The sequence below is a fragment of the Malassezia vespertilionis genome, chromosome 6 (genome assembly GCF_029542925.1).
Source record: "Malassezia vespertilionis chromosome 6, complete sequence".
NCBI lineage: Eukaryota > Fungi > Basidiomycota > Malasseziomycetes > Malasseziales > Malasseziaceae > Malassezia > Malassezia vespertilionis.
In genome coordinates this window covers 272,576-286,906 of record NC_079252.1, presented here as the reverse complement: position 1 = coordinate 286,906, position 14,331 = coordinate 272,576, and the positions used below count along the sequence as shown (strand labels likewise).

Genomic DNA, 14,331 nt, shown 5'->3' with positions numbered 1-14,331 from the left:
TCAGTGCCAAGCTCGTCACGTACCAATAGCCCACTCGGCGGGCAGCTCGATAAACCCGACTTGTGGCTTGGATTTATCTTGATACTGCAGTCAGTATGGTATGCAAGCGCTACGCACCAAAGTGAGCGTGTGAATATCCCCCTTGGGCAAAGGAGGCACCTCAGTCATGGCAAGCCGTGCAGGTGCATCTTTCGGATGCATAAGCGGAATGTTGAGTACCTGAGTGACCAACCAAGCGCGAAGGGAATCATCTGTATCCTTTTGCACCTGCTTTCGCCGACTTGGAAGTGCAGGGAGCAACGCAGAAGCCGGCAAAAGCTCCACCTCGACTGGTTTGGACGCCACGCCGTCCCTCTTCCACGCACTCATACGAGGTCCTCCGGAACCTATACCGGTGTCCTCGTGCTTGCAATCGGGAGCAGTGAAAGCGGAAAAGATTGCGGTCATGTATTCAGCAATGGGAGTGTTGATCCAGCGCACATTGTTCGCGGTAAACCACCCAAGATGCCCGCCGTGCCGCGAATGTGCATACACAATACTGTCATTCTTTTGCAACTGACTGCGGAACTCGTCCATCGCGTGAAGCGGAACAATTGGATCGTCATCCGCATTCAATGCAAGGAACGGTCGTGCTATACCATCGAGCGTATTGGTCGAGCTCGCTCCGTAATAATAGGCATCTGCATCCGCAAAAGGGAATTCGCCATACGGAGCCTTGAATCCTCCCGTATGGGTCACCACGTAGTGGTCCACAAACCGAAGCGTGCCGCGTGTGGGCGAGTTTGGCTCGAGCTCCGCCTTGTGCTCATCACCCGGACGAATCTTTTCGCCAAACGCGCGCTCCAACGGGTCCCAGAGTGCCGGTGAAAGCGCCAATGCATCCGCGTGCTTGCTCAGCAGCTTCAGCAAATTTCGGCCCATGACGTGCGAATAGACGTTGTTCAGCCAAAAGGATTCCATGCAGTCGCTCGCTACCTTGAGCTGGAACGGCGCGCCGACAACGACGCCAGCAAGCAGCGGCGTCTCCTTCCCACGCATACCCATGTACCTCGTCAAGATAGCGCCACCCAACGAGAAACCAATTCCCGTCATGAGCGATTGTGGAAACATGTGCGTAAGAAGAAGCAAGGCAGATTCTAGATCGCTAATGTTCGCAGCCGAATACAGTTGCGGAGACGTAACGGGCGTATCGGCGCATCCACGCGAATTCACGACGACACAGCGGAAGCCACAGCCACCCTGGTCCTTGGGACGCACAAAGTGTGCGACGCAGTTCCGCACGTACGACTCGTGCGAGCCTCCGGTAAGGCCATGGAGAATTACGACGGTGGGCACATCTTCAGACGCTTGCACAGGCTCGGCCAATGCAGGCGGCGCAATATCCACCGCAATAGTCCCGCCATCCGGTGTCAAAAACACTTTTCTCTTGTACTGCACCTGATCAATCGTGCTGAAATCGGCTGCAGCAGAGTAGACCGTCTGCAAGTGTCCGGTAGGAAGCCGCCTGGACATATGCGGCTGGTTTGTGCCTACGAGACTCGGGCATTGTGCTATGATCGCATCGAACACCGCATTACTCGCACCATTAGCCACGCCTGCATACTCGAATGCAAACGTGAGCTTTTGGGGATACGCCAGGTTGCGAAGCGTTCCAAAAATGCTTGCCATGTGCACAGATAGCAGGAATCTATTTGGCTTGCGGCACGGAGCACATGCCAGCCACGTGGCAACGCCACTGGGTGCGTTCATACGCCACTGTTCTTTGTATCTACTGGCCCTGCCATGCTTGCCGCCAAGGTACCGAAGGAGTACATGACGGACAAGATGGGGCAGGTGACTGGTGGGACTATATTGGCACCACCAGATGCATCTTTGGATCTGCAGCAGACTTCTTTCCTGCAGAGCCGCGATCGTTTGGTCGGCGCGATTGACGACACCGACACAATCTTGCGTGGGCTGCGCGAGTTTAATCGTGATCAATGGGTGCTTCGCTACAATGAAGAGGTGCAATCTGACCAGGCGAAGCCATTGTCCGTGCTGCGCCTGGAACTCAAGCTCGGCGCGACGGTGAATGCAAATGTGCTGATGGACTCGATGGAGAAGTCTTCTGTCGGCAAGCTTCTGGACGAGCGTATGGCGCGCTGCACAAGTCATCTGCAAAAATTGCGCATCCGTATTAGCGACACGCAGTCCAAAGTACTTGTCACGGGTGACCTAAATGCCGGCAAGTCGACTTTTGTCAACGCGCTTATGCGGCGCGAAATGATGCCTGTCGACCAACAGCCATGCACTATGTTGTTCTGTGAGATTCACGATGCAGCACACGAGAATAAAGGTGCCGAAGAAGTGCATATTGTGCGCGATTTGGCGAAGTACGATGTGGCTGACGACGCGACGTTTGAACGGCGCACACTGTCAGCGCTTCCGCGCATTTTTGAAGAGGAGGAAGACGGCGGGGCAGAGATCCACCCGGTGCTAAAGTGCTACTGCACTGGCGCCGAGGCTTCTCGAATGTCGCTTCTGCATAACCAGGCCGTGGACATTGCCCTCATCGACGCCCCCGGCCTGAACCGCGACTGCGTACACACCACCGCGCTTTTTACGCGCGAGGAGGAAATTGATGTGGTGATTTTTGTTGTGGATGCTGAAAACCACTTTACACTGAGCGCATGTGAGTTTCTCCAGAATGCGAGCAACGAGAAAGCGTACGTATTTGTCGTTGTGAACAAGTACGCCGAAATCCAGAATAAGGCAAAGTGCCGCCAGCGTGTATTGGAGCAGATCCGTACGCTGAGTCCACGCACGTATGAGGAGGCCGATCAGCTAGTTCACTTTGTTGACGCGCGCAGTATGTGCGAGGCGAGCGGCGCTAGCGATGAGCACGCGCAGTTTGACAACCTCGAGATGAGCCTGCACGATTTTGTCCTGCGCCGCCGCGCCAAGTCCAAGCTTATGCCTGCACAGACTTATTTGCAGCGCCTCCTCAACGATATTCTTTTTCTCTCCCAGCTAAATATGCAGGCTGCGAAAGACGACATCGATGCCGCCCATGCGCAGCTCACCGCGAGCCGCCCCGCGCTGGCCATGTGCGAGACAAATGCACACAAAGTACAGCGCGTCGTTGAGAACGTGGAAGACCGCGTCGTTGCGCGCACGATGGAGGCAACCGAATGCACGCTTGCCGCTGCGCTGGAAAAAATTGGGCGTGGCGAGTGTGCGGATGCCACTGTGCTTCTTCCGCCATACCCAGGCCTGTTTGAGGTTTGGTCATACGCACGGAATGTTCGGCTTGCTTTGCTCACAAGTCTGGGCGCGGTGGTTAAACAGTGCGAGGAAGCTGCGCGCACCACAACGACCGCTGCTATACACGAGATTGATGCTGTGGGCGCTGCACATCTTCCCGAGAGTGACGAGCCAGAGCGTGTGTTTGTTCCGGAGGCCATGTTTGCGCACAAGAATGCGAGCACAATGCTGGCTGGTATCGGTGTCAGCGTCGACGTTGTCGCCGTGAACATTTCGGATCTGTTTGACGTCACGCACCGCTTTGCCTACATTACAGGCAGCAGCGCTACGAAACCTGCCGATGAAACGTTGCTTCTTCCCAGTATATCGCTCGGGCTCGGCGCATTAACACTGGCAGGGACAAGATCGCTTGGAATCAAATCTGCGATCGAGGCATTCGTGCGCGTCACCGATATTCTCGGCAGCCGTACTGCCCGCCGCTGGGCCCCTCCTATTGTACTACTGGCGAGTGTGGGTGCGCTTGCGTGGGTCGTCCTTGATTTGCCCAACGCCGTTCCCCGCAATGTTGGGCGTAGCTTGAAGCGCGATCTCACAAGCGGCCGCTGCGTCCGCGCCTCTGGGAACAGCAAAGCGATGCTGCGCAATTCATCGGACGTATTTTCCACCATGCATGGGACGCGTGTTACTCGAGAAACGCGCAAAGTACTCCGCCTCGCCAGCTGGGATCTCCAGGAGCGCTTCCGCATCGCGATTCTCAAATGCCGTACGTGTGTCGAGCAGGCGGAAGAGCAAGAACGGTGTGCCTCAATTGCACTGGCGTGGTTCGAAAATACAGTGGACAGATCCGCGGCAGTGTCCGAGACGGTCGCATCCGCGATTGATGTGGTGAAGTAGTATTAGTATGCATGTAGAATACAGTGGACAAGCGCACGGATCGCAGTCATCACGTGCAACGATCCTTTTTGGCGCCATGGCTGCAGAGGAGCGCGAAGCGAGCGCGTCGCTGCGTCGTACAGAGTCTTTGCTTGCGCGGTACGGCGGAGAAAACGGGCCGACTGGCCATGCAAGTGTTGGGGATGGCCATGCTCCAGTATCGCTCGCTGCGTTTATGGGCGGAAAAGCACACGAGCCGCGTCTTGGCAAGCTGCAAGGCGACGGCCGCACCTCGCCTCCAGAGGCGTCGCTCGGCGATCGACAAAAGTATCATGGTTTGCCTGGCATGGCAAAGCCAGAAGGATCCATGGCGAGCTTTCTGGAAAAGCGGCACGAAGAGCTGCATGGTAAAGACGCGGACGAGCGTCCAGTGGGACGTAACGATATGGGCGCTAGCGACGAATGCACTACGGTGGCGGATGCTGCGAAAACAGACCTACCGGCTGCAAAGCCATTGCGAAGCACACACGGCAAGCGCATCGTAGTGCTCATCAGCGGATCCGGCAGCAACTTACAGGCCCTCATTGACGCTACGTGCGAACCGAATCCAACCATTCGCGACGCGCAAATTGTGCGTGTCCTATCGAATCGAATGTCTGCCTCCGGCCTGCAGCGTGCGAAAAACGTCGAGCCGCCTATTCCCACAGTCGTGCACAGCCTGAAAACGTTCCAGAACAGGAATCCCGGCAAGACGCGCGAGGACTACGACGTGGTCCTTGCCGAGCGTGTGCTTGGCGACGAAGCGCCTCCCGACCTTGTAGTCCTTGCCGGATTTATGCACATTGTCTCCGAGACGTTCCTCAGCGCGCTCGGCCACGCCACAAGCCTTGCGCATCCACCCACATTCTCCCATCGCCCCACCCACCCCATCGCAATCATTAATCTTCACCCCGCGCTTCCCGGCGCATTTGACGGCGCAAACGCCATCGACCGTGCGTACGATGCATTCCAGCGCGGTGAGATTCAGCACACCGGGGTCATGGTCCACAAGGTCGTAGCAGAAGTCGATCGCGGCGCGCCGATTCTAGTGCAGAATGTGCCAATCTACAAAGGCGAGCCACGCGCTGCGCTAGAAGAGCGAATGCACGCCGTGGAGCACCGCTTGATTGTGGACGCGACCATCAAGGTGCTTGCAGGCGAAGAATTGCCTTTTTTTGCGCGCGTCTCTGGCACAGAGCTCGAGCCACTCGACACGGAGTGGCCTGTGCTGCACGATACAGACAGTGCCGTGCTTGTGCATGGCACCACAGCGTACTTGTGGCGCGGCGAGTGCGCTGCGTCTTCGACGCCGCCCGGGGCGCTTGCGAAACTCGGTACCTCGCATCAAGTTGTGCACCAAGGCAGCGAGCCGCCTGCTTTTTTGCACGCGCTCCGCCACCTCGTAACAAGGCACAACACAGTCTCCACCTGTGACGCGCAGCTCTTCACCGTCCGCGGCGACGGTGTACTCATAGATGAGGTCGACCCCGCCGCGCCCACATTGAGCGCCGCATTCAGCGCAGTCGCACGTACGCCTGCATACGTCTACGTATGGCACGGCCGTGGCAGCGACGACACACAGCGCCACAGCGCCGAGGCGTTTGCCCGCACACTGCACGGCCAACCTGTCGTCGTGGAGCAAGGCGCTGACGGAGCGTGGTGGCAACTATTTCCTACTCAGGACTATGCTAACGGATGGCACATCTTGCATCGGCGCTCGCTTCCTGCGCAGCGCATGCCAGCTTTGTACCCAACGCACGACGCCGCCGCACCCGTGCCATTCACCAGTGCGGCGCTGAAGCCCGATGCCGTGGCGATTCTCGACGACCAGCTGGAACTCTACGTGCTCATCGGCCGCTGCGCACACGACAGCGACTCGATCTATGCGGCGCTGGATCGCGCCGAGGCTATGGCCGCGGCGGCACAAGCGGTCCGCGGCGGTGGCACAGCGATGCGCCCGCCCGTGCATGTGCTTACCTTTCCGACCATCGTCCCAACGGACCTCCGTGTCTTGTCCCGCGGGCGCTGGGACGATGCACACCTGCAAGGCAGCCAGCCGCCCTTGCTTCTCCGCAGCGCGACCGCCGCCGACGCCCGAATTTCACGCCGCGTCGCTCATTCGCACAGAGCACGCGGCGCTGCAGGGGCCAAGCCGGAGATTACGTAATTATTGTAGCCTGCATACAATACACCCAAAGGCGCACCAGACTAGCTTTTCCACGGCGAGCGCCTCGGCTTGGATAAGGCTCGACGTGTGAGATGAGCGACGGCAGGAACAATTTCCAGTCGAAGCGAGGAGACGATGCGGACCATGCATACGAAGGGTATACATGGTCGCCTTGGGTTGACGCGCCTCACAACGGCGCATCAACACCGCCCGTATCACAGACCAGCCTGCTGCAACCTTCACCGCAGTGGGAGAGTCCCGCATACATGTCGCCCGCCTCTACGCAACGAAGCAGTTATGTTCAGAGTCGGCATCTTATGTACGGCCAGGTACCACAGGATATGCCGTATGCGGACGGCGCGAGACATTCTGTGCACGGAAATGCCCGGCAAGCGCACGATGCGTCGTTTGGGTACGACAGTAACGGCGATGCAATCGTATTTGACGAGACGAAGCCGCAACTGAACGAGGGAATGACACCTCCTACATTTGATGGCGTTCCTGCATTTGCCGAGACGTACTGGGACGAGCAGGAGCGCGAGCGGGGCCAACAACATGTTATGCCGTTCCGCCCCAGCGCCCATTTGGGCATTCCATTGTCGCCCTCGATGGGCCATCCACTGCAGCCCACGCGGTTTGGTCATGGCCGCCAATTCAGCTCGGGTATGTTTAACAGCAGCGACAAACTGCTCCAATCGCCCGGGACGTACAGCATGTTTGACCAAGGCACGCCGGGGTTTTCCGCACCGGAAAAAAATGATGATACTCTCAACATGGAGGAAAAGCAAGGGCCGATGTCTGAGGTACTTGTCCCTGGGAAGCGCAAAGGTAAAGGTAAAGGTAAAGGTAAAGGTAAAGGTAAGGGCGAGGGCGAGGGCGAAAAAGTCGGCGCGGTGCCCAAAAAGGCGGTGCCAAAGCCCGCCAAGCTTGGCGATCTGTTCCGCTTTGCAACGCCCACGGAACGACTGCTCAATGTATTTGGACTTGTCTGTGCAGCTGCAGCCGGCTCGGCGCAGCCGGTGATGACGATCCTCTTTGGTGATCTTGCCTCCGACTTTTTGCGCTTTGGCAATCAACTGCGAAATGATCCCTCGCAGGCCATATCGATTTTGCAGGATATGCAGCACAAGACGGCGATGAATTCATTGTACATTGTGATTATTGGGATCGTTACTTGGTGTGTGGTTTATTTGTACATGGCAATTTGGGTATACACGGGAGAAGTCATCACGCTTCGGATACGGAAAATGTATTTGAAAGCGATCTTGCGGCAGGAAGTTGCATACTTTGACAATCTAGGCGCAGGCGAAATCACAACGCGCATCCAAAGTGATATTCAGCTAATCCAGGATGGGATTAGCGACAAGATCCCGCTGATGATTTCGCTCATTGCCACTTTTGTCGCAGGGTTCATTGTTGCCTACGTCCGCAACTGGCGCCTTGCGCTGGTCATGTCCTCTATTCTTCCGTGCATTGTGCTCGCGGCAGTGATTATGAACATGCTTGTGGCCAAGTACCAACAGATTGAGCTGGATTATGTTGGAAAAGCCGCGTCGATTGCAGAAGAAACGCTTTCCACCATCCGCACCGCCAAAGCGTTTGCCATGAACGATCACCTGAGTAAACTGTACGACGTCAAGAACCACTACGCGACAGAGGCGAGCCAACATCGCGCGGTCGCCACGGGAATTGGCATTGGCGCTTTTTTTTTCTGCGTGTACTCGGCGTATGCTCTGGCCTTTTACTACGGCTCCATGCTCCTCGCCAGTGGAAATATTGCAAGCGGTGTGGTTATGAATGTGATTTTTTCCGTGCTGATTGGCGCGTTTGGTATGGCGATGCTTGCACCCAACCTCCAATCGCTGAGCTTTGCACTCGCCGCAGGTGGCAAAGTATACGAGACAATCGACCGCGTTTCCAAAATAGATTCGTCGAGCCCCAGTGGACTGCGCCCAAGCACCTGTGTGGGCAACATTTCCTTTTGCAACATCGACTTCAACTACCCCTCGCGTCCCGACGTGCCTATCCTGCAAGACTTTTCGCTCAATATTCCCGCTGGAAAGGTGACTGCCTTGGTCGGTCCATCGGGGTCCGGCAAGAGTACCATCATCTCTTTGGTGGAGCGCTTCTACGATCCAGGGTCTGGACATGTTTTACTCGACGGCACCGACGTTACAGAGCTCAACATCCAATGGCTCCGCACACAAATCGGCTTGGTGTCGCAGGAACCGACTTTGTTTGCGACGACCGTACGGGAGAATATTGCCTACGGCCTCATCAACAGTCCATATGCCAACTTGGGCCCTGAGGACAAGAACGATTTGGTCATTGACGCCGCCAAGCAGGCCAACGCGCACGACTTTATCATGCAGCTCCCAGAAGGCTACGATACGCTTGTTGGTGAGCGCGCGGCGCTGCTCTCTGGGGGTCAGAAACAGCGTGTTTCCATTGCCCGTGCAATTGTGAAGAACCCCAAGATTTTGCTTCTGGATGAGGCAACCAGTGCGCTGGATACTGCGAGCGAAGGCATTGTGCAAGAGGCGCTCGAGCGCGCTTCACAAGGCCGCACTACCATCACCATTGCGCATCGCTTGAGCACGATCAAGAATGCGGACAATATTGTGGTCATGAAGAATGGCCTGGTTATGGAGCAGGGACGACACAATGCACTTTTGGACATCAAAGAAGGTATTTATGCAAACCTTGTCCACGCCCAGAAAATCCACCAGCGAAACACCGAGGCGCTGCTGGAAGACGAGGTGGAACAATCCAACTCCTACGACCTTCCAATGCCGCCGGTGTACGCAAAAGAAGAGGCGGACGCTCAAAATCCAAGCTCATCGCGCTTGAGCATTGCGACGCGCGACACAGTCTCTACCTACTTTATGCGTCTCTCAGGCGTCCCCTCCTTCGAAAAAGACGTCGAGCCAAAGGAAAGGGTGTATGGCATTGTGTATCTCATGCTCCGCCTTGCCCGTACGGGTCAAGATTTGCTGTTGCCCTTCTTTTTGCCCGGCATGATCTGTGCGATTCTTACAGGAGGCGCATATCCTGCCTTCGCGATTCTCTTTGGTCTTACGCTCACCAATTTCCAACAATGCTCCAGTGCGATTGATGGACCGTGTCCGCAGCCCGAGCGCAACAGTATGCGCCACACTGCGAACCACCATGCGCTCTACTTTTTCGTCATTGCCATTTTGTCTACGATCGCGACTGTATTCCAAATGTCGCTGATCCAACAAGGCTCGTCCTACTTGATGCAGCGCTTGCGCAGCAAAATGTTCCGTGCATACATGCGCGCCGACGTTGCCTTCTTTGACGAAAAAGACCACAACAGCGGTGCACTGACCAGCTCGCTTGCTGAGAACACGCAAAAGATCAATAGCTTTATCGGTGTCTCGATGGGTACAGTGGTCCAATCCATCTCCACGCTTATTGTCGGCGCCGTCATTTCGCTGATCTATGGCTGGAAGCTTTCATTGGTCGTGATTGCCTGCATTCCATTCACCCTCTCGGCTGGGTTTGTGCGTCTGCGCTTGGTCGTGATGAAAGATGTCAAGGTGCGGCGCGCGCATTTGATCTCCTCGCAAAAAGCGTGCGAGGCTGCGAGTGCGATCCGTACTGTGGCGTCTCTTACTCGCGAAGAGGACTGCTTGGAACAGTACCAAGAGTCGCTCGTCGATGCATCGCACGTTGCCAAACGCGCCGCATTGTGGGGCAACGTCTTTTTCGCTTTTTCCCAGTCCTGTTCTTTTTTCGTCATTGCCCTCGGATTCTGGTACGGCAGTCGGCTTATTTTCCGCGGCGAGTACAGCAACGGCCAGTTCTTTACCATCTTCACTGCGGTCGTCTTTGGCAGTATCCAGGCGGGCAATGTATTCAACTTTGTCCCGGATATCTCGAATGCGCGCAGCGCTGCGACCAACGTGTACAAACTGCTGGACTCCAAGCCGCGCATGGATGCGTACTCAGACGACGGTATCGTACTCGACAACTGTCAAGGCCATTTGCGCTTCGAAGAGGTCAAGTTCCGCTATCCGACGCGCACAAGCGTGCCTGTTTTGCGCGGTGTCTCGATGGATTTCCCTCCTGGCACGCACAATGCCTTGGTCGGCAGCAGTGGATGCGGAAAATCGACTACCATCCAGCTAACCGAACGCTTTTATGACGTGTCAAGCGGTCGCATCACGCTGGACGGCCATGACATTCGCACCATCAATCTCCGCTCATTGCGCCAGCACATTGCGCTGGTCTCGCAAGAGCCGACGCTGTACGATGGTACGATCTCGTTCAATTTACGCCTGGGTGCATTGGACGACCCTGATGATGTCACGGACGAGCAAATGCGCGAGGCTGCCGCCGAAGCCAACATTCTCGATTTCATCGAAGGCCTCCCAAATGGATTCGACACCGAGGTCGGCGGAAAAGGCACGCAGCTCAGCGGTGGGCAGAAGCAGCGCATCGCGGTTGCACGTGCATTGATCCGCAGACCCAAAGTTTTGCTCTTGGACGAGGCTACCTCTGCGTTGGACTCGGACTCCGAAAAAATTGTGCAGCAAGCGCTGGACATTGCCGCCAAAGGGCGCACAACTGTGTCCATTGCCCATCGCCTTTCCACCATCGCCAACGCGGATAAAATCTTTGCGTTTCAGGACGGTGTTGTGGCCGAATCTGGTGACCATAGGTCGCTCATGACGCACAAGGGCATCTACGCCAACCTTGTGACCCTCCAAGCGCTCGAGCGCTCTGTGTGAGAAGCACTTGTACACTATTCCGCTCCACGTGGACTACATAGATTACGCCAATCATAATTTGCATTAACCGAGCCACTGCTCCGCACTCTACAACATGCTCGGCGGTGCGTGGATCGGTGCTGCACTTTTGTGCGCGGCGATCGCGGACGCACGGAACGCTGCTCCAGTCAAAGGAAACAACGCCGTGTTGAGTGCGAACCCTGCGCAAGGCTCGTCCAACTACATTCAGAACCACATGCAGAACGAGCACCACATTAACGCATTTGACCTGCCGAGTTTCTTTGCGCTGCACGACTTGGACAGGAATGGCGTGTGGGATCGTGCTGAGATTGAGGCCATGTATGGCGTTCACCATTCGCTCTCCCGTAAACATTCACCAGAGGCCGAGGTGCACGATTCCAAGGCCGACACGATTGTGCGCGAGGTGCTCCGCGTCCTGGACAAGAACCAGGACTCGCTGATCTCGCGCTACGAGTTTATGCGCGGCGGACCGTCTGCCCTGCCTTCTTTCCCAGAGTTCGGCAAGGACGCGCTTGGACACCACTACGACGAGGAATCGGAGTATTACGTCCACCACGAGAGCATCTACCACAAGAAAGAGGCCGATCAAGCGGCAGAAAAGTACACACACAAGGAGGATTTGCAACACTTTGCAGACCACGCAAAAATTGAGCGCCAAGAAGAGGATCGCGAGCGTATCGCAGAAGGACAGCCGACGATTGCAGAGGAAGAGCGCCTCGAAGACGTCGCCCGCGCGATGGGCCAGACGTACGAGAGCAAGTTTGAAAAGCAGTTTACTGACGAGGCGTTTGCTCAGGCCGACGTGGACCGCTCCATGGACAACCTCGGCGCGGCGGGCCGCGAGCTGCTTTCGGATGAGCACTTGTTCCGCACGCCCAACGGTCCTCGCACAGTCGTGTCCACGGTGGAGAATGTGTACATGGAGGATGGCAAATTCGGCGAAGCCAACGAGCCGCCTGCGTTTGCATCAGACAACGAGAAGACGGGAGGCGCTGTGCGTGCGCCACCGGGCCATATTGACGGCGAGACCGAGCTTGGGCGCCGCATTCGCCTGGAGCGGTCCCGCCGCGAGGCCAGTGGCCGCCCGCGTTTCGGCCAGGGCAAGAATGGGTTTGCAAAGCCCAAGGACGATGCGGACCGTCTTAAGGCCGGCGCGCCGTACAAGTACCGCGTGAAAAACAAGGGTTTCTTGCGTGATGTTTAGACTCTATAGTATATTACTTCGCCAGTGTTGTCATGGCCACGCGCAGCTGCGAAAGCGCGGCGTGTGCGCGCCGCGATGCAATGGAGGCGCGCGCGAGCTCTGCACACGCCGGGAGCGAGCCGCGCCCAGCGACGTGGAGGAGTGCAGCGGCCTGGATGATTGTGTAGTCGTAAATCGCACCGATATTAACATTTTGTGGGATGGGTGCGAGTTGTTCGCCAGGTGCGTCTGGCGCCACGACGAGCGGCTGCGCGAGCGGCACGTCCTCCACTGCGTGCCCACCAAACATGGCCACAACGACCGATGCATTTTCAGACGCAGTCCCGCACCGCACATGTGCCAATGGATGTGTCTGCACACCAAAGTCGGCTGGCGACACGATGAAGTGGTCAATCTCTCCGTCGCGCAGTTCCCACACGTCGGTGGGGCCCGCCGGAGAGATCTCGTCAAGGCCTTCCTGGCCACACACGACCCAGACTCGCTCCATACCGATCATGCGCAACGCTTCCGCATAGATTAAGCCGATCCCGGAGCTATGGACTCCGTACACGCCGCGGGCGGGCTGTATTGGGTTCGACAATGGCCCTGCGAGGTTGAATAAGGAAGGAAACCCGAGCGACGCGCGGATCGGCGCTAATGGTGCCAGCGTGCTGTGCACTTTAGGGGCAAAAAGAAACGAGCATGGTAGCTCCTCAAGCACGGGCCCAAGCGCAGAAATGTCCACATCGAGCAAGGGAATGCCCAGCGCCATGAGCATGTCGGACGAGCCGGACGTGGAGGACGATGCCTTGCCGCCGTGCTTACACACACGCATGCCGTCCACACCGCCCGCAACAAATACCGCCGTCGTCGAGACGTTGAACGTGTCCTGTCCGTCGCCGCCGGTGCCAACCATGTCGACAAATCCGGTATAGGAATAGCCGCTTGGCTTCAATACCGGCGGCACGACCAGCTGGGCGTTTTCCACAAGTCGCCTACGCACATGCGCTATCACCAGCGGATTCATGTCTGTGCCTGTCGTACGCAACACCGTGAGCGCAGACCCAATGACGGCGCTGTGTGCAAGGTTCGACGTAAAGGTCGTGTCGGTGAGGTGGTCCAGCAGTGCCATCATCTGCTCATCCGAGAGCTGCGGACCAGGCGTGCGCAGTTTTCCCGACTGAGGCTTGGGCAGCGGCACGCTCAGCACCAGCTGCGTCAAGAGCGGCTTGAACGTCGCCAACGAGTATTCCATGACGAAAAGCGTGACCGTGCGCTGGAAATCCACGGAGTTTGCGTCTCGGCCGAGAGGAGCAGGTGTGCACAGGCGCACGCCGGGCCTCTTTCTCCTTGCACTCCAATTCGGCATGGGCAAGGCACAGTCAAAGCTTAGTCCCGAGCAGCTCTCCGAATTGCAGAAGAACACGTACTGTATGTATAGTATGTGGCAAGCTGACGCAACAGTCGACCGAAAGGAGCTTCAGCAATGGTATGCACAATGGTTTGCGCAACTCACCACAGGTACAAGGGTTTTATGAACGACTGCCCGTCGGGGTCGCTTGACAAGGCCGAATTTGCACGCATATACAAACAGTTTTTTCCTTTTGGGGATCCGACCGCATTAGCAGACTACGTGTTTAACGTGTTTGACGAGAATAAGAATGGGCAGATTGACTTTAAAGAGTTTATCTGTGCGCTGAGTGTGACAAGCCGCGGGCGCCTGGACGAAAAGCTGCGCTGGGCGTTTCAATTATATGACATCGATGGAGATGGAACCATCACGTACAATGAAATGCTCACCATTGTGCGTGCTATTTATAAGATGACCGGTCAAATGGTCAAGCTGCCATGGGACGAAGATACACCCGAGAAGCGTGTCGACAAAATCTTTCACATGATGGACTATGATAAGAATGCCGAGCTGTCGTTTGAAGAGTTCAAGGAGGGCTCCAAGCAGGACCCCTCCATTGTCCAAGCATTGTCTCTCTACGACGGTCTTGTATAGCCATGCCATTGCGAGCGAGAAATTTTGTAATATACATTTTGGCCTT

At 56.5% G+C, this 14,331-nt stretch overlaps 6 protein-coding genes across 6 annotated transcripts; 4 read left to right on the top strand and 2 right to left on the bottom strand.

Moving 5' to 3' along the window:
• Positions 1-90: 90 nt before the first annotated feature.
• Positions 91-1,668, bottom strand: MVES1_003031 (uncharacterized protein; the record flags this gene model as incomplete). The annotated part of the gene is made up of 1 exon (XM_056207848.1): positions 91-1,668. The coding sequence occupies one exon, from the start codon at positions 1,666-1,668 to the stop codon at positions 91-93; it is 1,578 nt and encodes a 525-aa protein (XP_056063823.1).
• Positions 1,669-1,782: 114 nt separating this feature from the next.
• Positions 1,783-4,137, top strand: FZO1 (mitofusin; the record flags this gene model as incomplete). The annotated part of the gene is made up of 1 exon (XM_056207847.1): positions 1,783-4,137. The coding sequence occupies one exon, from the start codon at positions 1,783-1,785 to the stop codon at positions 4,135-4,137; it is 2,355 nt and encodes a 784-aa protein (XP_056063822.1).
• A 76-nt stretch (positions 4,138-4,213) lies between these two features.
• ade5 (phosphoribosylglycinamide formyltransferase 1) lies at positions 4,214-6,322 on the top strand (the record flags this gene model as incomplete). The annotated part of the gene is made up of 1 exon (XM_056207846.1): positions 4,214-6,322. One exon carries the CDS (start codon positions 4,214-4,216, stop codon positions 6,320-6,322), a length of 2,109 nt encoding a protein of 702 aa, XP_056063821.1.
• Positions 6,323-6,588: 266 nt separating this feature from the next.
• On the top strand, positions 6,589-12,301 carry MVES1_003028 (ABC-type xenobiotic transporter; the record flags this gene model as incomplete). Its single annotated transcript, XM_056207845.1, has 2 exons — positions 6,589-11,072; positions 11,149-12,301. 2 exons carry the CDS (start codon positions 6,589-6,591, stop codon positions 12,299-12,301), a joined length of 5,637 nt encoding a protein of 1,878 aa, XP_056063820.1.
• A 13-nt stretch (positions 12,302-12,314) lies between these two features.
• Positions 12,315-13,535, bottom strand: TRP4 (anthranilate phosphoribosyltransferase; the record flags this gene model as incomplete). Its single annotated transcript, XM_056207844.1, has 1 exon — positions 12,315-13,535. The coding sequence occupies one exon, from the start codon at positions 13,533-13,535 to the stop codon at positions 12,315-12,317; it is 1,221 nt and encodes a 406-aa protein (XP_056063819.1).
• Positions 13,536-13,647: 112 nt separating this feature from the next.
• Positions 13,648-14,285, top strand: ncs1 (Calcium-binding protein NCS-1; the record flags this gene model as incomplete). Its single annotated transcript, XM_056207843.1, has 3 exons — positions 13,648-13,711; positions 13,745-13,769; positions 13,802-14,285. The coding sequence occupies 3 exons, from the start codon at positions 13,648-13,650 to the stop codon at positions 14,283-14,285; spliced, it is 573 nt and encodes a 190-aa protein (XP_056063818.1).
• Positions 14,286-14,331: the final 46 nt, after the last annotated feature.